This window comes from Phocoena sinus, chromosome 1 (assembly GCF_008692025.1).
Source record: "Phocoena sinus isolate mPhoSin1 chromosome 1, mPhoSin1.pri, whole genome shotgun sequence".
Lineage (NCBI taxonomy): Eukaryota > Metazoa > Chordata > Mammalia > Artiodactyla > Phocoenidae > Phocoena > Phocoena sinus.
Window position 1 is genome coordinate 118,299,434 of NC_045763.1, and position 24,950 is coordinate 118,324,383.

A 24,950-nucleotide genomic window follows, 5' to 3' on the forward strand; every position below is an offset into this window, starting at 1 on the left:
GCTGTCTGGTGTCGCCTTCAGGATCCATTGAAAGACTGCGACTGGCAGCCATGACGCATAAGGGCGGAATATTACGGGGGTCGGATTGCCCCGCGAACTTGGGGGAAGGTTCATGATCTGGGTTTGACCTTTGCTCTGAGCTTCCTGGTAACCCGGACGTTCCGTAAACTTGGGTCCGGAACAGAAAGTGCTTCTCAGATGCCCTCTCGGATTTCATTTTTTGAGCATTTGGTTTTTGAGCACCCACTTCCTGAAGGAAGTGTCGCCTGAGCTGAATACTGGACTGTTGGGAATTGAGGGTGGGGGGCTAGGTACCTTCCGGAGCTGCCAGCAGCCTGGTTTGGTTAAAAGAGAGGTAATAGATGAGTCCCGGAGGTTGGGAGGGGCCTATTTACGCAAGGCCTTGTAAATTAGTTTATTTTATCCTAAGGGTAATGAATAGGTTTTGAAGAGTCTTAGCAGAGGTGTGAACAAATACATTTGCGTTTTAGAAAGATCACTGGTTGCAATGAGGAGAATGAATTGGAGGGCGTGAAGTTAGAGGCAAGAACAATTGGGAAGCTCTTACCCTGGTAAGAGACTACAGCGGTCTGTCCTCTAGAAGTGGGGAGTGCAGATGGGGAAAAGTTGATCGGAAACGGGTATGAGGCTGAGGGAGGAATCCAAGGTATTTCCCAGTGTTCTGGCTTGGACACCTGGGGAATAATGCCATTTTCATTGTTGTTTGGGGTGGGGGAAGAGTGAGCTTTAGGTGCCTGTGGGATATCCATTAGACAATAGAATATTAGATAAGGTGGGTTGGGAGTCCAAAAGGAAAGTTTGGGAGACGGGGGGCGGGGGGGGCGCGCCCTAGCGTGTGAATATAGAAGGTTGTTGAAGCCATGGAAGTGACTAAGATGGCCTAGAAAGAGGAATTTGAGATGACATAAGGGAAGAGAGAGGAAAAGAGGACATTGAGAAGGAAAGGAAAGAAGAAACCAGGAGAGAAGTATCAAGGAAACTGGTCAGTGTCAAACATAACAGATCAGGTAAGATGTGGACTAAAATGTGTCCATTGGATTTTGCAAGAAGTAAGTCGTTTAGTAATTTTGGAGAAAGCTGTTTCAGAGATACAGTGGGGGTAGAAACAACATTGAGGTAAATTGCGTGACTGGAAAGGCATAGTGTGTAAAGACAATTTCTTCACGGTGTTGACGGTAGAAAGAGGCTAGCAGTAGGGTATAGCATAAGGGAGAATTACAAAGAAAGGGAAGGGGTTTTAGATATCTGTGGGACAGCCAGATGGAGATGTCCAAATGGCAGTTGAAGGTACAAATCTAACACATGGGAGAAAATTATATTAAATGGAAAAAAAGCAAGTGCGTGCAGAAGAATACTTACATATTTACACAAGCGTTAAAAAATTACCTATGAAGAGTGGGCCTGGGAGGGATGAAACTTATGCTTTTTATTTTAGATTCATCTATACTGTTTGAATTTGTTTTACTGTATCCATAACATATATTACTTTTATAGAAAGCTGCTTTTTAAAAACTCCAATGATGTATAGGCCAGAATTTCGGGATCATGAACATTTCAGTGGTAGCTGAAGCCATAGATTTGGATAAGCTCCCCAGAGAACAGCAGAGGGCTAAGAAGAGTGCCTTGGTGAATTCTAACATTTAAGGCACAAGTAGGAGAGCCCTTGGAGAATCTTTGAAAAGGAACAACCAGTGAGGAAGAAAAACACTGGATCCTAATTGTCACAGAATCAGAAGGAAGAGAGTGTTTCAAGAGGATGGAAGTTATTAAAAGTGTCAGATGTCCCCAGAAAGGCAGCTAACAAGAAAGGTTAAAAGCTAGCTCCAGACTCAGGTTTCCTGGGAACTTGGCATAAAGGTCAAATCCAGATCTTGAACCATCACCAAATATCATGTGGAATTCAACCCCCATGCTGTTCCATCCTTATATATCATGGTTGCCAGTTCCAGTCTTTCAGTGGGTCTTGAAGTCAACACCAGCCAGTTCTGGCACCACTAATATTTCCACAGTCAAGAATGCCTCCTCTCCCATTCTTTACTATGGTCCTTAAGCTGCCAGAAAGAAAAACTTGTGTTGCCAGAAATGGTAAAGTTAAGGAATTGAAAGTAGGAATAGGGACTTCCCTGGTCGTCCAGTGGTAAAGAATCCACCTTCCAACGCAGGAGACACGGGCTCGATCCCTAGTCGGGGAACTAAGATTCCCACATGCTGTGGGGCAGCTAAGCTTGCACGCCTCAACTAGAGAGCCCTCATGCTGCAAACTGCAGAGCCTGTGCGCCACAACTACAGAGAGAAAACACGCATGCCGCAACTAGAGAGAAGCCCACGCGCACTGCAATGAAAGATCCCGTATGCCGCAACGAAGACCTGACACAGCCAAAAAATAAAAAATAATAAAATAAATTAATTAAAAACAAAAAAGAAAGTAGGAGTATAAGTTGGAGTTGAGAAGGTCAAAAACTAGCTAATGATCACATAGATTTTCCTAAAACCACCCAGATAGGAAGAGTTGGCACAGAGAGGTTATTTGATAGGCACTGGAGTTCTCAGTAAGCATGAGGGATAAAGGGTACTAGAGCCAAATGGCATAGGCTTTAAAGAAGGAAGAGTTTTTACAAGAGGATGAGAGCACAATCATCTGAAAGTAGCAGTGGATTGCAAAGAGAAGGATGATACCCTGCCACCCTTTCCTACAGGAGTAGAAGAATGAACAACCTCTACTTTACACAGTTGAAGGGAAGAGATATCCATTAGAAAAAGCCAAAAATGTCTACCCCCGCTTCACCACCACCCCATACTGGAACTCTGTTCTGTTGTAAACAGCCTCTCCTATATTCTCATTTTCTTCACAGATTACTCCCTAACTTTTCCTAGTGGACGAGTCATCAGGACAGAGGTAGCTAGCTGTGATATATGGAAGGGGGATGTGCCCCACCCACATAAGCCCACAAAAGAGGCAGATGCAGGCACTACTTCTTAAAATAGAATCATGTTCTCTCCCTACCCATATCCGGAAGTGGTTTGATACTTAGCAATCTTGACATCATGGTAGTAATTCCTTTCCATGAGCCCGTCTTCTAAACTTAACCCAACCCCATTTAGAGGATTAGAGAGGAGAGTCCATGCTGAGGACTCCCTTCTCTAATAGTATGGTGTCCTACCTGCTCTTTGCAGCCTCTGGGGAAAAGATAGATTACCTTCTTCACTCAGAATGGAAAGCTAAAGGAAGGACTGGGATTTTTCTTCATTAGGCCTTCAAAGTAATCCCTCTTCCTTTATAGGACTGGAAGGACCTAATCCTTTTCCCTGGGGCCAAACCTTAACTAAATTTTACAAATTCCAGACATTGGGACAGTTGCCTGGCCAGCTGTTCCTAAGTTAGTCCATTCATGACTGCATTTTTAGGAAAGTTTTCTGTTTGGGGGGCCCTGGAAATTCACTCTTAAAACGTGAAGCCTTTGGGAATTCCCTGGCAGTCCAGTGGTTAGAACTCCGTGCTTCCACTGCAGGGGGCACAGGTTTGATCCGTGGTCAGGGAACTAAGATCCCGCATGCCACGCTGTGTGGCCAAAACAAAAGACAGACAAACAAAAAACATGAAGCCTTGAGATACGATAGGTGCTGAAGAGATCATAATGCCAATAAAGAGAGCTGAGCAGATTTCCTGAGGTGAAATGGGATAAATACTAACTAAACCAAGGAGACGGGCACTCTCATGCCCAGCACTGAGAAAAAATATTTCAAACACTAAGATTTTTTGTTAGTTGTAGCTAAGCAGCTGTTCCCCTTTGGCTTAAACTGTACATCATCTCTGCAATTAAAGCAAAAACTTCATCTCTTGCCTGATGTTCTTTTTCCACCCTCTCCTTCAACTAAAAACTTGAGAAAACTCTCAGAAGATTGAGAACCCTATGTAGGATTCTCCTGTTCCTCTGCCTTTCATGTCCCTTCCTTTATATCAGTTCCTGTCTCTTTCTTGGAGCCTCAGCTGAGATAACATCCCTCCAGCTTTCAAAGACGGGCCCCTCCAACTGGACTCTGAATCCCATTCTTTTCTGCTTCTCAATACACTCTCTTCCTTCACTAGAATCATTAAACTGACATCCTTCAGCTACCTTTCACATGCTCCCATTTCCAGTATGTCCTGCACTTAATTCTCAATTCACTCTAATTTTCAGTGGTTAGAAACGCCTTTTTTTTTTTTTTCTGTACAAAGAGAAAAATCTCTTTGTAACTTCCATTTATTGGTCCTATTTTTTTTCCTCGGATCAACACATCAGAGCTAAATGTCAGCCCTTCAGATAGCTACTATGTCCCTACTAAATATTTTTTTTCCCAGTCAATGGTACTACCAATTCAAATTATAGTAGATCTCTTATCTTTTTTAATCTGAATACTCTTGAGGCTGCTTGTCCCAGTCCATGCTGTTCCCCAGCTCTGCCAGAATTAAACTCTTTTTAAACCAGACATCCCCTTAAGGAATTCTATACCCTGTTAGCAACCTATTGTCACAAGTATCCTCTTGACTCTTCCAGGCCCACTCTGATCCCTATGTCCCTGCCTGGGCTTTCCTCTTGAACTTTATCCTACAGTGACTTGATGACCTGACAGTCCTCTCTAGGTCTTGGTTTCCCATTAACTCCAAGCTGCTCTAGCTACTCATTTTCACCCAAGCATCATACTTGCTCCTAATTTCAGTTGTACTTCAAACCTAGCTGTAAGCCCTTAGCTAGAATTCCAGTGTCTGCTGGCTCCTGAATAGAAGAGTAGGGACCACAGTCAGTCACTGAATCCTAATTATCTGCTGTCCAAAATTCTCCTTAGCCTGTTCCCTTCATTTGCCAGCTCTGACCCTCACTAATACGACTTTGGGCAAGTTCCTTCTCTGAGCTTTTTTTCTCATCTGTAAAAAGGGCAAATATAAAATAACATCCATGTCATAGGTCCCTATTTTAATGATTATATTAAATAATATATGTGCAGTGTCAACACAGGGCCTAGCGCATTGTAAGCAGCGGATAAATGTTACCTAATATTTATATATAACAATTTTCACCAGGTTTCAGAAATTCAGGAGGTTCTTTGTTAATGCTCTCTGCTGCCCCCATGGGGATGATTTTTCCAAGTCATTGGTTATCCCACAGGTAGGCCATGACAAAAAACAGCCCTGTTTTACCAACCCCACCAGCTAATTAGAGAATTAATTCTCTTTGGTTGGTTGTTCAGTCAAATAAAAATGATTCTATATTCTAGCAAATTCACTATCATTTTCAAAGAACATATCAGGAAACTGTTATGTTTTCCTGAAGTCAAGATGTACTGTCTCTATGATGTTCTAGTCTGTTAATCTAGTAACACTGACAAGGAAAGTCATTCAGTCATTTACTTAATAAATATACGTTAGGCATTTACTAATGTCAAGTACTGTGATAGGCATATAGGATAGGATACAGAGTGGTGAACAAAGCACACATGGTCCATGTCTTTTTGGAGTTTACAGTTTACATGGGTAGGCTGACACTAAGGAAAGAAAATAGCAAATACATCATTTTAACTTGAGATAGGTGCTATGAAGGAAAAGAACAGAATGCTGTGACAGAAAAATGAATGATCAGGGAAAGCTCTCTTTGAGGAGGTTACATGGAAGCTGAGACCCAAAGGACCCAAAGGAGCCAGCCTTCTTGAAGAAAAGGGAGGAATATCCCAGGCTGAGAGGATACCTGCTAAAGGCCCAAAGGCAAGGAAGAGCCGACACCTTGGGAGACTGAATCACATTGCCATGAACCACTGTAGGCATCTGGGGATCGCTGCTTTCTTTTCTATTCATAAAATACTCTTTAATAACTTCTACAGTTTGACTAAGAATCAATAATCTTAGTTTTTTAGTTTCCAGAATTCACCATCTAGAATTTCCCTCTTTGAAAATGTGGACATTTGCTATATTGTGTGTTCCTCAGATGACCTAGACAGAAAACAATTTCACTTACAAATATTTCTCATTTCTAGAATACCATGTGTCCAGGCCCTGAACTCATTTAAAATGCTAAGAATCCTGTTACCATTTTAGCTAATCATTAATGAACTTATAACTAACAAAAAGACTTTTCCTAACTCATTTTACCTCATTTCTTAATGTTTTCTTCCAAGCTTTAGCTATTTGTAAACATTTTATATAGCTAAAATAATAATGTAATTATTATTGCAGATGATAGCTTATTTACATAGATATAATCATGAGAATCAACTTTAAAATTATTACTAGAATTTAGTAAAGTGGTGGTTGGGAGGGGAAGTAACATGCAGAAATAAATATCCCTTATATATAAACAATAAGTTAAAGGTATAATCAAAAAAAGACCCAATAGTGACAAGTCAGATAAAATACCTAGGAATAATTAACAAGAATGGGCAAGATCTGTATGAATGAAAAAAAAATATTTTTTCCCCGTGCCGCGTGGCTTGCAGGATGTTAGTTCCCTGACCAGGGATTGAACCTGTGTCCTTGGCAGTGAAAGCACAGAGCTCTAACCACTAGGCAGCCAGGGAATTCCCAGTATGAATGAAATTTTAAAATGCTACCCACGGGCTTCCCTCGTGGTGCAATGGTAAAGAATCCGCCTGCCAATGCAGGGGACACGGGTTCGAGCCCTGGGCCAGGAAGATCCCACACGCCATGGAGCAACAAAGCCCGTGCGCCACAACTACTGAAACTGTGCTCTAGAGCCCACGAGCCACAACTACTGAAGCCCACGTGCCTAGAGCCCCCGTGCTCCACAACAAAAGAAGCCACCACAATGAGAAGCCCGTGCACTGCAACAAAGAGTAGCACATGCGCAGCAACGAAGACCCAATGCAGCAAAACTAAATAAATAAATGTATAAATAAATTAAATAAAATGCTAACCACATAAAAGAGAACTTGATCAAACGGAAAATAATATCATGTTCTTGGATAGACCCAAATACGTGAGGAAATTTTGTATTGATAAAGGTGTCACCTTAGATCAGTGGAAAGATTATACATACCCTTTAAAATTACTTCCACATGTATTAATAGCCAATCGTAATTAATATAAAATACTAGAAACTATCTAAAATGTAACGGTACAGGGACTTCCCTGGTGGTGCAATGGTTAAGAATCCGCCTGCCCATGTAGGGGACACGGGTCCAAGCCCTGGTCCGGGAAGATCCCAAATGCCATGGAGAACAAAGCCCGTGTGCCACAACTACTGAAGCTTGCGCACCTAGAGCACGTGCTCCACAACAAGAGAAGCCACCACAATGAGAAGCCCGCACACCACAACGAAGAGTAGCCCCCGCTCGCCGCAACTAGAGAAAGCCCACATGCAGCAACGAAGACCCAATGCAACCAAAAATTAATTAATTTTAAAATTTTTATTAAAAAAATAAAACATAATGGTTCAAAAAGGTTGAAAGTAAAAGAATTGGAAAAGATATACTGTGCAAATATAAACCCAAAGGAAATTACATAATAACAGATACAGTAGACTTGAAAGCAAAAGCATTACTAGAAATAAACAAGGACACTTCATATCAACAAGTCCAATTTACCAGGAAGTTTTAAATTTGTATGCACTTAATTTCATATTATATAGAGCAACAGAGCTACAAGGAAAAAAATAGACAAATTCACTATCATAATAGGAGATTTAATATACTGCTGTCTTCCACTGATAGAGGATACGTCTTTCAGAACCAGTAGACACCCCCCAAAAAAATTAGTAAGGATATAAAAAATAACGTGAGCAGCAAATTTGATTCAACAAGCAGATATATAGTCACTGTACTCCAAAACTTTAAATTACAAATTATTTTCAAGCACACTTGAAACATTTTTAAAACCGACCATAGTGTGCTATAAGGCAAATTTTAACAAATTTCAAAGTATTAAAATTATACAAAGTGTGTTTCTTGGTTTGTAGTTAAGCTACAAATCAGTAACAAAAAAGTAACTAGAAGTTATGAAATACACTACTTCTAAGTAACCCCCCAAAAAATCACAATTGGAGTTAGAAAATAATTTGAACTGAATGATAATAAAAATATTACATACCAAAACTTAGATGTAACTAAAGCTGTGCTTACAGGAAAATGTATAGTCTTAAGTGCACATATTAGGAAAAAAGAAAAGCTGAAAGTTCATAAGCTTTGCATCCATTTCAAGAACCTATATAACACAAAGCAACTATACTCCAGTAAAAATTAATTTTAAAAAAAGAACCTATATAACAGTAAATTAAACCCAAAGAAAGCAGAAGAAAGAAAATGTGCACATAGAGATGTCTGGAAGGATGTATACTTAAAATGATAGAAGTTTTTTTCTCTTGGGGTAGGATTTTGAATTAATTTTATTTTTCTGTATTGTTTAAATAAGCTGGAACAAACAAAGTCATTTTCATTTTAAGAGAAAAAGTACTACAGGAAAACATGGGATAATTTTTTAAAAATAATATAAACTGTTGTGGTGACTCAACACCAGAAGTTATAAGCAAAAAAGACTGGTAGACTTGACCTCATGTATGAAAATTTTCCACATGGTTAAAAATACTTTGAACAAAAGCAAAGACAGATGACTGGGAAAAATACTTACAACTCATCACAAACGGCTAACCTCTTTAATATATATATTTTTTAAACTCATACAAATCAGTAAGAAAAAATGAATGACAATTAAAAAGGAGCAAAGGATATAAGAATTTACAGAAAAGGAAATACAAATGGATCCTAAACATATGAAAAGATATTCAGGGGCTTCCCTGGTGGCGCAGTGGTTGAGAGTCCGCCTGCCGATGCAGGGGACACGGGTTAGTGCCCCGGTCCGGGAAGATCCCACATGCTGCGGAGCGGCTGGGCCCGTGAGCCATGGCCGCCGAGCCTGCGCGTCCAGAGCCTGTGCTCCGCAACGGGAGAGGCCGCAACACTGAGAGGCCCCGCGTACCGAAAAAAAAAAAAAAAAAAAAGATATTCAGCCTTACTCATAATAAGAGAAATGGACATTAAAATTGTCTTGAGATTCCATTTCAATCATGAAATTGGCAAAAACAACTCTGATTTTTTGAGGGGGAGCGGTGGGGAAACTTGTCATTTTATATATTGCTAATAGTAATACAAATTGGTTTAATCTTTCTAGAGGCAAATTGGCAATATTTAACAAAATTTAAAATACACAAATCTTTTGAGGCAACAGTTCCATATCTAAGTATTTATTACATATGTACAAAATGATGAGTAGGCAAGGCTATTAACTGCAGCACTGTTTGTAATAGCAAAAGACAACCTAAATAAACATCCTGAGGGTCTTGTTGAATAAATTATGGTAGATCCATACAATGGGATGCATCTACAAAAGAAGAAAGGGGGGGGGGGAAGAATGAGGTAGTTTTGTATGTATTAATATAGAACAGCCTCCAAGATATATTATTCAGTGAAAAAAGCAATGTGCAGAAATGTGAATAGTATGCTATGATTTTTATAAAATGTTTTAAAAGAATGTGTATGTGTGTACATATTGGTAAGTGCATAGACTATCTGGAAGGATATACAAAAAACTAGTTGGAGGGGAGAGGCCCCTGGGGAAGGGAACTAGCCAAGGAATGAGATAAGAGGGAGACAACGTTTCACTCTATATCCTTTTGTATCTTTTGAATTTTGAGCAGGTGTATGTATTACCTATTCAAAAGTAAATATTTTAAAACCACATCTATGTACAATTTTGTGTTCTGATTTTACACTTATTTTATAAATATTCCTCTATAGCATATTCCATATAGTTAATTTAACATTAACAGTTTCTAGGAGCTTTCTTCCCTCTTCTGTTATAAATAATGATCTAGATATTTTGTGTCATTAATATAATACTATATTCCCTCATGCCTTCCTGCCTTACACATGTTCTTCTTTCTGCTTAGAATGCCATACTTAACCCTGCTCTCTCCTTGCCCGCACATTCAATGTGCTCATCCTAACAGTTCCAGTTCAAATACTAACAGCCTTACCTGATTCTCAGGAATACTTACTCAGACAGTACTTTGTATACCTCCAGAATAGAGATTTTTTATTTTATGGTAATTGACCGTTTATTAGTTTTTCCTCCCCAAAGAATACGTCTTTTCATCTTTGTTAACCAAATCCTCTGACACTCCCAACCCTTGCCAAGATCTTACTAGCTAGTAGGTTGCAGTTAAAGTCCATAGTTGCAAAATCTCTAGGGATGATACCAACACGTCAGAGGGTCCTGTGCACACATCAGCCCATTCCAGGGAGGGGGTTTGTTATCTCATTTATGTTCCTGCAGCTCTACTGTTTGTTCCTGCAGTCTCTCTTTGTGTTTTCAGAAACACTGGTTCATTACTGATAGCTGTCTTCCCTTTTAGGGCCGTGAATAGCCCCTGCCACCACCTCCATCCCCTCAGATCACTGGTGCTAATTTCACATTGGCCTGGAAATGGTAGAAAGCTGGTTAAGGATGTGATTTCTAGAGCCAGACTGTGCTTGGGCTTGAATTCCAATCCTGCCATTTAGTGTCTGTGTGATATAGGGCTTTCTTTCATTGAACCTGACTGTTCCTCAGTTTCCTCAAATGTAAATGAGGCTAATGAAAGTAATTATCTTAAGGTTGTTGCCAGAATTAAAGGATCTAATTTTTTTTTTTTTTTTTTTTTTTTTTTGCGGTACGCGGGCCTCTCACTGTTGTGGCCTCTCCCGTTGCGGAGCACAGGCTACGGACGCGCAGGCTCAGCGGCCATGGCTCACGGGCCTAGCCGCTCCACGGCATGTGGGATCTTCGCGGAACGGGACACGAACCCGTGTCCCCTGCATCAGCAGGCGGACTCTCAACCACTGCGCCACCAGGGAAGCCCAAGGATCTAATTTTTAAAAACGTTTAGGACAGTGCCTAGCACACAGTAAGCATTGTATAAATGTTAGTTTTTATCATTCACTTTACCAAGTTCTCTAAGTGTGAAACTAATTCCCCACCTAATAACAGAGATCAGGTTACAGTTTACAAGAATTCTTTGCTGAAGTCTCCAGAATAATTAAAGGCAATAACAAAGGAGAAAATTTTACAAAAGTGGCCACTCATCTACACTGATCCTCTATAGCAGCAGTCCCCACACTTTTTGGCACCAGGGACCGGTTTCATGGAAGACGATTTTTCTACGGACCGGTGCGGGGTGGGGTGGGGAGGGGTGCGGAGGGGTGCAGGCGGTAGTGTGAGCGACGGGGAGCGGCAGATGAAGCTTTGCTCACTCGCTGCTCATCTCCTGCTGTGCGGCCCGGTTCCTAACAGGCTGCGGACCGGTACAGGTCCACGGCCCCAGGGGCTTGGGGACGTCTGCTCTATAGGGTGTCTCCCTCCCTGTAGGAGAACCAGTATTTCCCTCACCATTCTGAGTAATATTCCAGAATATCAGAGTCCAGACTAACCCCTTAAAGACCAGAAGGAGGAATATTTTTAATTCATTTCCTAATCCAAGGTTTATTTCCCTAATACAATATTTATTTCTCCTTTTGTCCCAGGAGCTACCTTTCTCCATGATGACTGACAATGGGATTTTTAACTACTTTCAGAGGCTCCCTCATGTACTCAACAGTACTATCCCATCAAAACCATGGTCTGACGTTAGTGTGTTTCCCAGAATTGAGTTTTCCAATCAATTCTGTCAGGTTCCTTTTTATAGCTGTTTTAGGACAATTTCCATGAGGGCAAGGACTCTGCCTGCCTTGTGCACTACTGTATTTCCAATGCCTGAATGTAGTAAGAACTCCATAAACACATGAATTGTGTATGAATGAGCCCTTCCTTTGAAAAAAGATGAAGCTCAGGCCTACACACTCTTCTTTCAGTCTTCTCAACCTTAGCTTCTGATCTCTTGTGAGAATTACTTAAAGCAAGAATCAGCTAAATTGATAATTTAAAAAGAAACTTCTCTAAAGAAGTTTCTCTCTCCAGAGATGCAACTATGCTTACAATAGAGACAGCTGTCGTGCATTATGAACTCTGCTTTACAAAGTGGTCTAATAAGGTGATTTTCAAAAAAAAAAAAGGTAAGATGCAGATTTAAGGTGACAGTTTGTCTGATGCTTACCTAACTCATCAAGATATTCCTTTATTTTAAAAATATTGATTGAGCACTTACTTTGTGCCAGGCATTACAGTATTATTGTATGAACAAGACTGACACACAGTCTCTACTGTGAGCTTACAGTCTTTCAAGACAATTAAACAATAAAGTGTGTTGTGTTGTTACCATAGGGGAAGTATTCTAAGGCTAGAGGTCTTCTGCCTGCACTTGAACAAGAGCAGCTCTGCACTGATCATTTTTATATTTTGAGATTCCAAGTGAGATTTTTTGTTGTTGTTGTTAACCTGGCTCCAGTATTACAAAAAGTTTGAAAATTACTGCCATATATATATATATATATATATATATATATATATATATGTATATATATACACATACATATATATATATTTCTTTTTACTTATTTATTTGTGACTGCATTGGGTCTTTGTTGCTGTGCGCAGGCTTTCTCTAGTTGCGGCGAGCAGGGCCTACTCTTCATTGCAGTGCGTGGGCATCTCATTGCAGTGGCTTCTCTTGTTGCGGAGCACGGGCTCTAGGCACAAAGGCTTCAGTAGTTGTGGCATGCAGGCTCAGTAGTTGTGGCTCACGGGCTCTAGAGCGCAGGCTCAGTAGTTGTGGCGCATGGGCTCAATAGTTGTGGCTCACGGGCTTAGTTGCTCCGCGGCATGTGGGATCTTCCCGGACCAGGGCTTGAACCCGTGTCCCCTGCATTGGCAGGCGGATTCTTAACCACTTAGCCACCAGGGAAGCCCTGCCATATATTTAATGTGAATTTCATTCTGAAAATCTATTATGTGACTGAATGAAGAGACACTGCATATATAGTTAAAATCACCCTATAAGCATTACTATCCTCCTTTTATAGGGGAGAAAATGCAGTTCACAGAGTAACTCTCCAAAGTCTTTTCCCCCCCGCAGTTTTACTGAGGAATAGTTGACAAATATAATTGTATAAAGTGATGGTTTGATATACGTATAAATCATACACATGCGATAGTTTTATATATATATATATATATATATATATATATATGAATGATTACCAAGATCAATATCCACATCCATCACTTCACATAGTTTACACGTGTGGTTAAGAATGCTTAAGATCTACTCTCAGCAACTTTCAAACATACGATACCATTTTATTAATTATAGTCACCATGCTGTACATTAAATCCTCAGAATTTATTCTTTTTATAACTGAGAGTTCGTATCCTTTGACCTACGTTTCCCCATCTCTCTCCCCCGTCTCTAAAGTCTTATGACAATTAAATTGCAAGCCTCATTCCGAATCTCTGCATTCTACCACACCACAGAGCCTACACCCTAAATGGAATAAATCTTTATTTCTCTAGGAGAAAGAACTCTAATGAGATATTACAAGCTTTGCCTTACCCTTATCCAGTATCCAATATTTCAAAGAAAGAAATATATAGCATGCAAATAAAAGACAAAAACCACATCATCATCTCAGTGAATAAAGAAAAAGCGTTTGGGAAAAAAAATCCATATCCATTCATGATAAAAACCTTCAACGCTAGGAAGAGAAGGGAACTTCCTTAACTTGATAAAGGGCATCCACGAAAAGCCTACAGGTAACATCATACTTAAGGAAGAGACAATGCTCTCCCCTCTAAAATCAGAACAAGACAAGGTTGTCTCATCTCAACACTGTACTGGAGTTTTCAGCCATTAGAAATTAAAGTTGTAGATAGACTATAGAATTTGATGATTAATGGGATTTGATCCAAAATTACTGCCATGGGTTGGAACGATTAACACTGCAACAGATATGTAAGTTAAGGCCAAAAATAATGTGCTTAGGTTTAAAAATCAACTGGAAGATACAAATTTCTCAAAAGGATTACTGGGTACCTACTGTGTGCCATGCACTAGAGATAAGAGACATGATTCCTTCCTAGATGAGTTCATTCCAGACCCAAATGCCTAAGCTACACTAAGGCAAGTCTTCCCGTGACCTCTAAACTCCTTTGGCATTTATTAAGAATTTTCTAATTCAATTGTGTTAACGGTTCAGGGCTGAGATTGTATATACTTTGATTCTCCACGGTTCCCAACAATTCTCAGGAGTTTACTACCGTCCTAATGGATCACTGCATTGGCCCCCCGCTATCTCAGCTGAACTACAATAAGTTAAAGAAGTTTATTCGAAGCCGAAACATGTGAATCGCGCGTTTTAGGATGACAGCGTCCGCAACAGCGCCTAGAACTGCCTGAAATTGTAACAACTCTTCAAGTGTCCGGAAGCGTTTTCTGAGATTACGTCTCTGAGCATGAGCGGAAGTCACCCTTTGAGCAATCGGCGGTTTAATTATATTCAGGACAGAGACATCCGTTTCCATTCTTTTCTTCTCGTTGCACCCATAAGCAAGTGATCAGGTGACAAATTTCTCTTCGTTACTATAAAATAAAGATCGTATTCAAAGAAGTTTCAAGGCAGCCCAACTCCCCATCGTCCAGTAGTAAAGATGGAGGCGCCCTGAATGTAAACTGCAGGTAATACCACTTCCGTGTTTCTCTTGCGCCCTGGTCCAAGATGGCGGATGAGGCCACTCGGCGTGTCGTGTCTGAGATCCCGGTGCTGAAGACCAATGCCGGACCTCGAGATCGGGAGTTGTGGGTGCAGAGACTCAAGGAGGAATATCAGTCTCTTATCCGGGTCAGTTGTGCTTCTACTGCCAACCGCGTCGCAAAAGGGTTGCGGGTAATCTGGTGTCCTTAGAAATAGGCTCCGTGTGGAAGCCGCTTCCGGTTTTAAAGTTTAACTTTACGAATTCATAGATATTGGATGACTGCGGGGCTCGGGGACTTAGGGAAGCGCGGTGGGGAGGAGGTGCCTCCCAAGAGACTCAGGTTAGGAGCCACGGTGGCGCCAGACTTTCTGACTGAAAGCAGCAGTTATTTGGGGGATATGCCGCCCCGGAGAATGACGTGTCCTCCTGGCCCCAGGTGATTGCTCTCCTGGATGTAGGGGAGGTGGTCAAAAGGAATTCCTGGAGCCCTAAGTCCCGGTCCGCGTCTCTCCGCTCCCTCTTTCACTTATTCTGAGGGAGGAATCCACGTTAGAGCTAAAAATTCAGGTAGATATTAGTTGCAGAGAGACAAGGAGCTGAGCTCAGGGTTAGGAACGAGCCATCTTCTGAGCTAATCTCCCTTCTGTGGAAGGAGAAGAAAATTTGACTTTCTTGCGGTGGTCTCTTGTTTCAAAGGCTAGCAGCTTTCCTGATGCATGTATTCATTCACTAAAAAACATTTATTGTACACCAAGTACCTAGGAAGGGCATCCAAAGCCGAATAAAATTGAGCCTACGGAGGTGGACAGAAACATATCATGATAATACATTATGTGGAGAAACAGGGAGAAGGAGTCTGAGAAATTGCTAAGATGTTTTGAAGCAGGAGGTGAGATACCGAAATCCAGCTTGGGTCTGGTCAGGGAAGGTTTCCTAGAAGAGGCAATGCTTGAGCTGAGGCTTAAAGGGTGAACATAAGTTGGCCTGATAAAACATGAAGGTAAGAGAAGAACATTGAAGGCAAAAGGAACAGCATGAGCAGTCATAGAAGCTAGAAACACCATGACATATATGAAGAAACACAAGTAGATCAGAGTTGTTAGAGCATCAAAGTGTGGCAGGGAGTGGTAGATAAGGCTTGACAAATAGATTTGAGCACTTGAATTTTATCTTGGAGGCATTGGGATACCTTTAAAGGATGTTAAGCGGAGGAGTAACACGATGAGATTTGGGTTTAGATCAGTCACTGGCAGTAGAGAGGAAAATAGAATTGACAGAGATAAGATTGAAGTTAGGAGGCTGTCATTAATCTAGGCAAAAGAAAGATGATGATCTCTAAACTCGGGAGTTATGGTGAAGATAGAGAGGAGAGGTAGATTTAAAGAATATTCAGAAGGTAAAATCAGCAGGACGTTGTAAAAGATTGGTTTGTAGAGTAAAGGAGGAGGAGGGTCAAGGATGATTCCCAGGTCTTTGGCTTGGGTGACTGAATGCTAATACTGCCAACTGAGGTTGGTGCAGTGGAGAAACAAGTCTGAAAGACTAGAGGGAAACGGACTGCCTAGTTTGAGGTACCTGTGGAATGAAGGTAGAAATTTCAATACACAGTTGGATAATGAAGTTGAAGCTTTGAGAAAAGCTCTAGATTAAAGATAAAGATTTAAAAGTCATCAGCATATGGGTGCTTAAGAGAGGAAGTAATCACACACTTTTCTTTTGAGGGAAGGGGGACTGCCCTTGACCTCAACACTCCCCTCAAAGACCTCATTCTCTACTTTTAGTACGTGGAGAACAACAAGAATGCAGACAATGATTGGTTCCGACTGGAGTCCAACAAGGAAGGGACTCGGTAGGCAGACCCTCTTGGGAGGTGTGAGGGTGGGGATGCCACATAGCTTGAGCATTTTGGTGTCCCAGAGCCCACTGCTAGGCCTTTCCTGCCCCTTTCTGGTCTCCACTCCCACAACTCCAGAGTTCCCCAATTCCCAACCCACGAGTCTCCGAGGCTGGTGACTTAAGCCAAGAAGATGTCATCTGAGTATTAGAAGAATGGGAAAATTGCACTGAGGTTTGGTCTGTGTTACAGGTGGTTTGGAAAATGCTGGTACATCCATGACCTCCTCAAATATGAGTTTGACATCGAGTTTGACGTGAGTATGATGGAGTGGGAATTATGGAGGTTAGTAGAACAGGAGGGATTAGGTGACTGTTAACAAGCTAACCAGGAGGGACCAAAGATAACTTTTTAAATGGGAGGGAAAAGCTGAGGTTTGAAACAAGCATAGGTTATAGTTATTCATCTCCATGTCCAGAATCCTGATGTGTGACTGCTGCTTGATGAGTTTATAGAACATTTCAGTTCAACCAAGAAATGTGTATATCTGATTAGATTAGTTCCTTTCTATTCTGATTCTGTTTTATTAAATCTTTATAATTCTTCCAGATTCCTATCACATATCCCACTACTGCTCCAGAAATCGCAGTCCCTGAACTGGATGGAAAAACAGCAAAGATGTACAGGTAGGACTGAACAGGAGATGGGAAAAGGTCAAAGAAGGCCTTGGGGAAGAACTCTCTGAGGCAGGAGTTTTCCCAGAGTCTGCAGGCCTAGAGAGACTCCAGGTCTCCCTCTGCCAAGCCTGGGCAAAGCACTTAGCTGACCTTGTTCTCATTTCCGATCACCAGTAGTCTTCCTGTGCTCTCAAGAGCCTGCTGTGCTTTATGGTATACCTTGCATGTCAACACCTTCTGATCATCTTGTCCCTCTCATAGGGGTGGCAAAATATGCCTGACTGATCACTTTAAGCCTTTGTGGGCCAGGAATGTGCCTAAGTTTGGACTAGCTCATCTCATGGCTCTGGGGGTAAGTTTGGAGTATTTGGTATATAAGGGGAGAAGGGGTTAGGTCCTGAGTGGTATAAGAAAAGTAACTGAGAGTAAACAAGGAATAACAGTGTTTTCCTTTGGGTGTGTTCTCCTAGAATATCTCTAGGAAGGAGCTTCTGATGGAATAAGAGGCATTGATTGGGTGGTAGTAATCTCACAGGGTCTCCCTTGTATTGCAGCTGGGTCCGTGGCTGGCAGTGGAAATCCCCGATCTGATTCAGAAGGGAGTGATTCAGCATAAAGAGAAATGCAGCCAATGAAGGATCAATCCACTGAGGCAGGACAGAGGGACCTTCCATAGGCTACGTTCCTGTTTTCCTGTGCATCATTCTTTTTACTCATCTAACCACTTCCCCCCACACCCCTTCACCCGTAATTGTTACTAAGTATCAACAGTTGCAGCAAACACTGCTGAAAAAAACAACGGTATTGCTGCTGAATTTCTAAGTTGGGCTACACAGGAAGAAGAAAGACTAGGGCCTTGAAAAACCAAAAGGCAATTTATATCCCTTGTCCAGGTGGAGCAGTGTGAGGTCCTGGAGGGATAGGGGGTGACTGAAAGTGGGTACATAGTCTTTTTGGTTTCTGGAGATAACTGATCAATAAAAGCTGCTTCCTCCTGTGGCTTGTGGTTCTCATTGGTGGCTGTTAATAGAGGGTGAGCAGGCTTAGGGTCAGCAGGCTAAGACCCAAGGCACATGTACAACTATACTAGTTCAGGAGGGAAGGGGAAATGGAGGATGCTCTGTTCTGGAGCTGGGGAATGAAAGGAAATCCTGACTGCTCTCCCTGCTGCTGAGATCTGCTTTTGTCCTTTAGCAGGGAGCCTACCGCTTTGGCCTGCAAGATGCTTGACGACTGGTTTTGCAGGGCCAGTATTCCCTGCCCTCCAGGGATCTTCCCAACCCTATGTGGATACTTCACTGGTCTGTGGGCTGGACCCAGGCCCTGCATTCGCACCCCTGCTCCCTGGGAAGGATCTGTGCTGCAAGCCGGGGGGCCATACTACGATTGTCAGATCTATATCCTTTAGAGCCACGGGGTGGGGCGATGGGACTCTACTTTAGGGACTTGCGATGGTTTAAAGACAATTCTTGCCAAAGCTGGGAACTGGCGGTCCTAAAGTTGGCTGTGTTTCCATGGTGTCGGCAGCGGAGCCTAGGGGGCGGGTTCACGCAAGCGCCGAGGAAGCCGGTGGGTGGAGTCTGAGTGTGGGTGCGCAGGCGCCCTGAGAGACAGTGAAGCCGGCGGCCGGTGGCCGGGCGGGACCAACAAAGATGGCGGCGGCCCCTGCGGTGGGAGAGATCTGGGCACTAGCTGCGGCTAAAGCTGCAGCCGGGCCCGCGGGGGCGCTGCACGAGGGTAGTAGGGGGTGGCCCTGAGCTGGGGCCTGGCCCCGGCTGGCCTCCCCCGCCGCCTCACCCGGGGACAGGTACGGTCCGGGGCGTTATGGCGTGGGGGTGCCGAGGGAAGACTGTTCCAGACCCGAGAGATCGCCCACCCCAAAAGCAGAGGCGCTGGGGGCCCGGCAGGCCTGCGAGAACTGGGCTGGAGGGACCAGCATCCATGGATCGTGTAGAATATGCCGCTGGACCCCGTAGCCAATCAGCAGCCTCGGCCTTTCTGCCCTCGAGGGGGGCGGACCCGGTTGAAACCTCCTGTGGTGGGAGATGTGCAGAGATTAGGGGTCAGGGAGTTAGTTCGTCCTCCCTCCCCGCCACAGCCCCTGAGCCCCAACACCACTTTGGAGCTCAGAGGTGGGGGAGGGAGTAACCTTTTTAGTGTGCTTCATTTGCAGCCAGGAGGGGCAGGGGTTTGAGAATGGAATGCTGTCCTTGGGGCTGTTATACTTGCATCCACACCGCTATTTGACCAGAGGCCCCAAGTGACCCAGAGCACATCCCACTTGACTAGGCAGGTATGGGGGAACCTTCATGAGCACCTAGATTATAAAGACAGCCAAGATAGGAACTCTTTATCATTGGCTCTCCAGTAAAGCAGTATTGTGCAGGAAGGGCGTGAGGAATGTAGAAAGAGTCAAAGCCCTGCCTGCTATCATTCATTCATTCATTTACTCAATGGATACTAAGTGTTTACTTTGTACCAAACACTATACTAGGCACAGGGGATACAGTGATTGATACACTAGACATGGTTCCTGCCCTCCATGCATGTAGCTAGTATGGCAGCCTAGGTTCCCACCTCCCTCCATATTCAAACGCTGATTGTCTCTTCTCCTCCCAGGTCCAGCCTATGGTGTCCACAATGCCCCAGGCTTCTGAGCACCGCCTGGGACGGACCCGAGAGCCACCTCTTAATGTCCAGCCCCGAGTGGGATCCAAGCTACCATTTGCTCCCAGGGCCCGGAGCAAGGAGCGCCGAAACCCAGGCCCTGGGCCGAACCCTGTGTTACGACCTCTGCCTCCTAGGCCAGGTCCCCCTGAGGAACGGCTCAAGAAACTGGAGCTGGGACGGGGACGGACCTCAGGCCCTCGTCCCAGAGGCCCGCTTCGGGCAGATCATGGAGTTCCCCTGCCTGGCTCACCACCCCCAACTGTGGCTCTGCCTCTCCCATCAAGGACCAACCTAGCCCGTTCCAAGTCTGTGAGCAGTGGGGACTTGCGTCCAATGGGGATTGCCTTGGGAGGGCACCGCGGCACTGGAGAGCTAGGGGCTGCACTGAGCCGCTTGGCTCTCCGGCCTGAGCCACCCACTTTGAGACGTAGCACCTCTCTCCGCCGCCTTGGGGGCTTTTCTGGGCCACCCACCTTGCTCAGCATACGGACAGAGCCCCCTACTTCCCATGGCTCCTTCCACGTGATATCTGCCCGGCCCTCTGAACCTTTCTACTCCGATGACAAGATGGTGAGGACTTGCCAGCACACACGCCTTCCATGCCCATGTTCCTCCATGCCTTCAGCTTTCTTGCCATCATATGGCTTTCCTTTCCCCTTTTTGCCAAGTTCCTTTTTCACCCCCTTCATTTCAGTAGTTTGGACTCTCCTCTCCCTTATTTAAGTAACTTTAAGACTCATAGACCCTTTCCAGGGTTGTCTGTGACTCCCCAGAATGGTGTGCCATTTCAGTCCCCAAGGAATAAACCATTTGGAATTCTTTGGGTCCCCAGGCCCTTACCTTCCCTTGCTGTACCTTGTCTCCTAGGATGCTGCCTAGGCCTAATTAATCTCTGGAGCTGAAGAGGGGCAGGCTCAGAACATCTGAGCTCGTGCGGTTGCCCATTTCCCGAGCTAAGTGAGCTAGGCTGATTGCAATTGGAGCCGTCAGGAGAGGGTGCAGGAAGGGGCCACGGGTGCAGGGGGGGCCTTGGGGGTAGCAAGGTGGGGGTGGGGAGCAGCTGGGCAGCCATGCCAGTGCTTGGGGAGTTGCCCCAGGAGCTGCATCGCTGGCTAGCTGGGCAGAGGAGTAAGTGGGGAATAGGTGGGACAGCCATGGCTGAGTCCGTGGTACACTCAGCTGTGTTAGGCTTACTGCTCATGGCCATTGAGGTAGGGAGACCCTAATACCCAGTGACGGAAAAAGTGTAGAGTTTGGGGGTGAAGGATGGGGTGGGGAAGGCAGTGGGCAGCATGCTGTTGAAAGGTTAAAGTGCCAGGTGGGATATATGGGAACGTGCTGACTGTACTCTGACCTTCCAGGCTCATCACACACTGCTTCTGGGCTCTGGTCATGTTGGCCTCCGAAACCTGGGGAACACGGTGAGAGCCGTTCTCCTGTCTTTCCTAACAGGAATGTGAACTGGTGTTGGAGGCAGGCATGGGGAGGGAAACTTGGGGAAGGACAGCACTGAAGTTCTCCTAAGGCTTCCCAGGCACTGGTCTGGGGAGGTAATGGCACTGTCTTTACTGCTCCCCAGTGCTTCCTGAATGCTGTGCTACAGTGTTTGAGCAGCACTCGGCCTCTTCGGGACTTCTGTCTGCGAAGGGACTTCCGGCAAGAGGTGCCTGGAGGGGGCCGAGCCCAAGAGCTCACTGAAGGTGGGGCGACAACTCCTGCTCCCTTCTTTCAAGTCCTCTTTTCCCCAAACCCTTGTAGGTCCACCTGCCAGTGCCAGTGGCCCCAGCCCTGAAAGCTGGCAGGTGTATCTGTTTCTCCCAGTGCCTGATTTCCTAGAGGTTGTTTTCCACCTTCTAAGCCCCCTCTTGCTTCCCTCTTCTAGTCATTAACCACTGTTTCCCTTCCCCACTCCCACCCTAATAGCCTTTGCAGATGTGATTGGTGCCCTGTGGCACCCTGACTCCTGTGAAGCTGTGAATCCTACTCGATTCCGAGCCGTCTTCCAGAAATACGTTCCCTCCTTCTCTGGATACAGGTGGGAGAGCTGGAGGGTATGGGATTTCTCTCTGGCCTGGTCTGGGGGTAGGGCCAGGCAGCATCATTCTGAGCCTTGAGACGCTCTTCATCCAGGAAGTGGGGACAGGGGTTAGTGACTGTGGACTAGGCAGGGGTCGGTTGCCCATGTTCTTTGTCTGACTGCAGCCAGCAGGATGCCCAAGAGTTTCTGAAGCTCCTCATGGAGCGGCTGCACCTCGAAATCAACCGACGAGACCGCCGGGCTCCGCCAGTCCTGGCCAATAGTCCAGCTCCTTCCCAACCCCGCCGTGGAGGGGCTCTGCTAGAAGAACCTGAGTTAAGGTAAGGCTGCTCCCCTCCTTCTCCTCCGCAGTAGTTTATCAGCAGCATTCACCCTTCACAGAAGTAAGCTAGTCAAGATTGAGGATGTAGTGTCCAAGGAAATACTTAGCTCAGAAAATGGTTTGAGAAGCAGTGCAGAAGTAGGAAGAAGGCAGGAGGAGGAGGGAGGCTGAGGGGCACAGATGGAGGCAGAAGATAGGGCTATGGCTGTCACCATATTGACGGAGGAGGGGATAATTAATTTACAAGGTACCTAAGGGGTCTGAAGCCAGGTGGAGGAAGACGGCATGTTCTTCCCTTGTCGACATTCCTTTCTTTTCCTCTCACCTTGGATTTCCCCGGAAAGTCTTCTGAAGCATTACTCCTTTGTCTGTTTCTTGAAATTTAGAGAAGGAGCTGGGGTATGGATGGGGTACCAGGCTCTGTGGATCATTTCAGTGGTGTTGGGGGTGCCCGGTGTTCCTGCTGTCTCATGGGTGCTCCCCACTTCCCTTGATCTGTCCTAGCGATGACGACCGAGCCAACCTAATGTGGAAGCGTTACCTGGAGCGAGAGGACAGCAAGATTGTGGGTATGGAACGAGACAAAGTGATGGGGAAAGTTAGTGTGTGGGGGATGCGGGCTTGGCAGAAAAAAATCAATCCTATCCAGGGGTGTGGGAATAAGACTGGAGGATGAAAATGTGGAGAAGTTGTGAGGGGTTTGTGAGGAGTGTCGGTGGTGGGAAAGGAAGCATCAGGCAAACGGGTGGGAAGAGATGGGAATCCAAGGAAGCATCTCAGGCATCCCACAATGACTGTTTCTCCTGCCCCTTTGCTTCTATCTAGACCTGTTTGTGGGCCAGTTGAAAAGTTGTCTCAAGTGCCAGTCCTGTGGGTATCGCTCCACGACCTTCGAGGTTTTTTGTGACCTGTCCCTGCCCATCCCCAAGGTGGGATTCCAGAAGATTCCAGGGGTGGATGGGACATGGGTTCTATGACCCAACCCTACCCACCCCCAGTGTGGGAGGGAACCCTGTGGGTCTCTGGAGCAGAAATGAAGCTTGGATTAATTGAGAAGAGTTGGAAAAGGAAATTCAGAACATGCTGACCCTTCACTCTCCTTTCCCCCCAGAAAGGATTTGCCGGGGGCAAGGTGTCCCTGCGGGATTGTTTCAGCCTTTTCACCAAGGAAGAAGAGCTAGAATCGGAGAATGCCCCAGTATGTGTGGGTTCACGAGGGATATAGTAAGGGTGGGAGACCTGGGGGGGCTCCATAAGGGTAAAAGGGGTTGCATGATGCCTTAGTATGAAGAATAACACTTATATATGTCTGGGTTTGTGTAGGAGTTTCAGATATGTCCTGGGATTCCCAGGGCAGAGGGCAGTGGCCCAGAGGATATAGAAGTAATAGGGAGCATAGTAAATTTGTATGTGAGTCAGAGTATCAGAAAAGCCAACGGAGGTGAGGAGCACGTTAACCTTATATTATTTGACATTTACTCAGGTGTGTGACCAATGTCGGCAGAAAACACGAAGTACCAAAAAGTTGACAGTACAAAGATTCCCCCGAATCCTCGTGCTCCGTATCCTAATCTTGAAATTCTTATTTCTCCCATTCATTCTTTTTCCTCATTCCCCATGTTTGCAGAGGTTGGAACTTTGGGAATTCAGTTTTCCTTAGGAAAAGCCTGCCACTCCACCTTTCCCTACCAAGCTCCCCATGTGTGTTCAGGGAGGGGAGTGGAAAACATTCAATTCCTCAGCCCCCCTCAGAGGCCCTCTGCCTCCCAAATTCTCCTTAACCAGAGCTTAGATCTTAATCGATTTTCTGCCTCCCGAGGCTCCATCAAGAAAAGTTCAGTAGGTGTAGACTTCCCGCTGCAGCGACTGAGCCTAGGGGACTTTGCCAGTGACAAAGCCGGTGAGTCTTGTAGGGAAGGTCCTGAGGAGCTCCCATGAAGGGGAGGGAGAGAGTGGGAGTGGGGCACAGCTCTGACTATAGAATTTGGTCATCTCTAACCCCGAAGGAAGCCCCGTATATCAGCTGTATGCCCTTTGCAACCACTCGGGCAGTGTCCACTATGGCCACTACACAGCCCTGTGCCGGTGCCAGACTGGTTGGCATGTCTACAACGACTCTCGGTGAGAATAGCCTCCTGTTCAACTCCTGCCCCATTCCCGCTGCAGCCCTGACACCTTTCCCTAATACGGAGCCCCAGGAGAGCACAGTGCCTGGTAAAAGGCGGGCGGTGGGTGTGTGTGTGTGTGTGTGTGTGGGTAAGGGGGCGTCTTTCCTGATCACTACCGGCATGCTGTGAGGTTGATCATGTGGGGAGGGGGGAATATGCAGGAATGATCACACCTCCTTCCCCATCTCCCTTCTTCCTAGTGTCTCCCCTGTCAGTGAAAACCAGGTGGCATCCAGTGAGGGCTACGTGCTGTTCTACCAACTGATGCAGGAGCCACCCCGGTGCCTGTGACATCCCCTTTAAGCCCTGGCACCTGTGAAACCCTTTCAACACCCTCAAGCCCCCAGGCTCCCCATTTACCTCAGAGACGTCTATTTTTGTGTCTTTTTAATCGGGGAGGGGGGAGGGGGTGGTTGTACCTCCCATTATTTTTTTTATTAAAAAATACCCTTCTACCTGGAGGCTCCCCTGTCTCCCTGCCCCATGTACAGAGCTCCCCAGGCCCCTGCCCGTGTACAGCCCCCAGACCCTCTACAGTCTCACTTTTTTTTGTGAATAAATTTATTAAGAAAAAAT

General features: G+C 45.0%; 2 protein-coding genes across 6 annotated transcripts; both read left to right on the forward strand.

The window, feature by feature from the left end:
• The first annotated feature begins 166 nt into the window (after positions 1-166).
• On the forward strand, positions 167-18,175 carry UFC1 (ubiquitin-fold modifier conjugating enzyme 1). 3 transcript variants are annotated; one of them, XM_032642803.1, is made up of 7 exons: positions 167-355; positions 14,689-14,811; positions 16,447-16,514; positions 16,752-16,815; positions 17,109-17,185; positions 17,438-17,528; positions 17,731-18,175. In XM_032642803.1, the coding sequence occupies exons 2-7, from the start codon at positions 14,689-14,691 to the stop codon at positions 17,809-17,811; spliced, it is 504 nt and encodes a 167-aa protein (XP_032498694.1). In that variant the 5' UTR covers positions 167-355; the 3' UTR covers positions 17,812-18,175. The 3 variants fall into 3 exon arrangements, with proteins under 3 accessions (XP_032498694.1, XP_032498684.1, XP_032498676.1); XM_032642793.1 differs by lacking the exon at positions 167-355 and adding an exon at positions 14,415-14,531; XM_032642785.1 differs by lacking the exon at positions 167-355 and having other exon boundaries at positions 14,427-14,811.
• A 150-nt stretch (positions 18,176-18,325) lies between these two features.
• On the forward strand, positions 18,326-24,949 carry USP21 (ubiquitin specific peptidase 21). Of its 3 annotated transcripts, none has more exons than XM_032642602.1 (13): positions 18,326-18,983; positions 19,796-20,416; positions 21,208-21,267; positions 21,426-21,546; positions 21,770-21,881; positions 22,049-22,204; positions 22,711-22,775; positions 23,032-23,135; positions 23,318-23,404; positions 23,690-23,768; positions 23,999-24,106; positions 24,213-24,327; positions 24,575-24,949. In XM_032642602.1, exons 2-13 carry the CDS (start codon positions 19,805-19,807, stop codon positions 24,663-24,665), a joined length of 1,710 nt encoding a protein of 569 aa, XP_032498493.1. In that variant the 5' UTR covers positions 18,326-18,983; positions 19,796-19,804; the 3' UTR covers positions 24,666-24,949. The 3 variants fall into 3 exon arrangements, with proteins under 3 accessions (XP_032498493.1, XP_032498478.1, XP_032498484.1); XM_032642587.1 differs by having other exon boundaries at positions 18,326-19,469; positions 24,575-24,940; XM_032642593.1 differs by having other exon boundaries at positions 18,326-19,465; positions 24,575-24,940.
• The last annotated feature ends 1 nt before the right edge of the window (position 24,950 follows it).

Coding starts and splice junctions, on each gene's coding strand:
- UFC1 (XM_032642803.1), top strand. CDS start 14,689: ATGGCGGATGAGGCCACTCGGCGTGTCGTGTCTGAGATCCCGGTGCTG. Junction 14,812..16,446: donor AATATCAGTCTCTTATCCGG/GTCAGTTGTGCT, acceptor CTCTACTTTTAG/TACGTGGAGAACAACAAGAA. Junction 17,186..17,437: donor AAAACAGCAAAGATGTACAG/GTAGGACTGAAC, acceptor TCCCTCTCATAG/GGGTGGCAAAATATGCCTGA.
- USP21 (XM_032642602.1), top strand. CDS start 19,805: ATGGTGTCCACAATGCCCCAGGCTTCTGAGCACCGCCTGGGACGGACC. Junction 21,547..21,769: donor AGCCCAAGAGCTCACTGAAG/GTGGGGCGACAA, acceptor CCACCCTAATAG/CCTTTGCAGATGTGATTGGT. Junction 24,328..24,574: donor CATGTCTACAACGACTCTCG/GTGAGAATAGCC, acceptor CCTTCTTCCTAG/TGTCTCCCCTGTCAGTGAAA.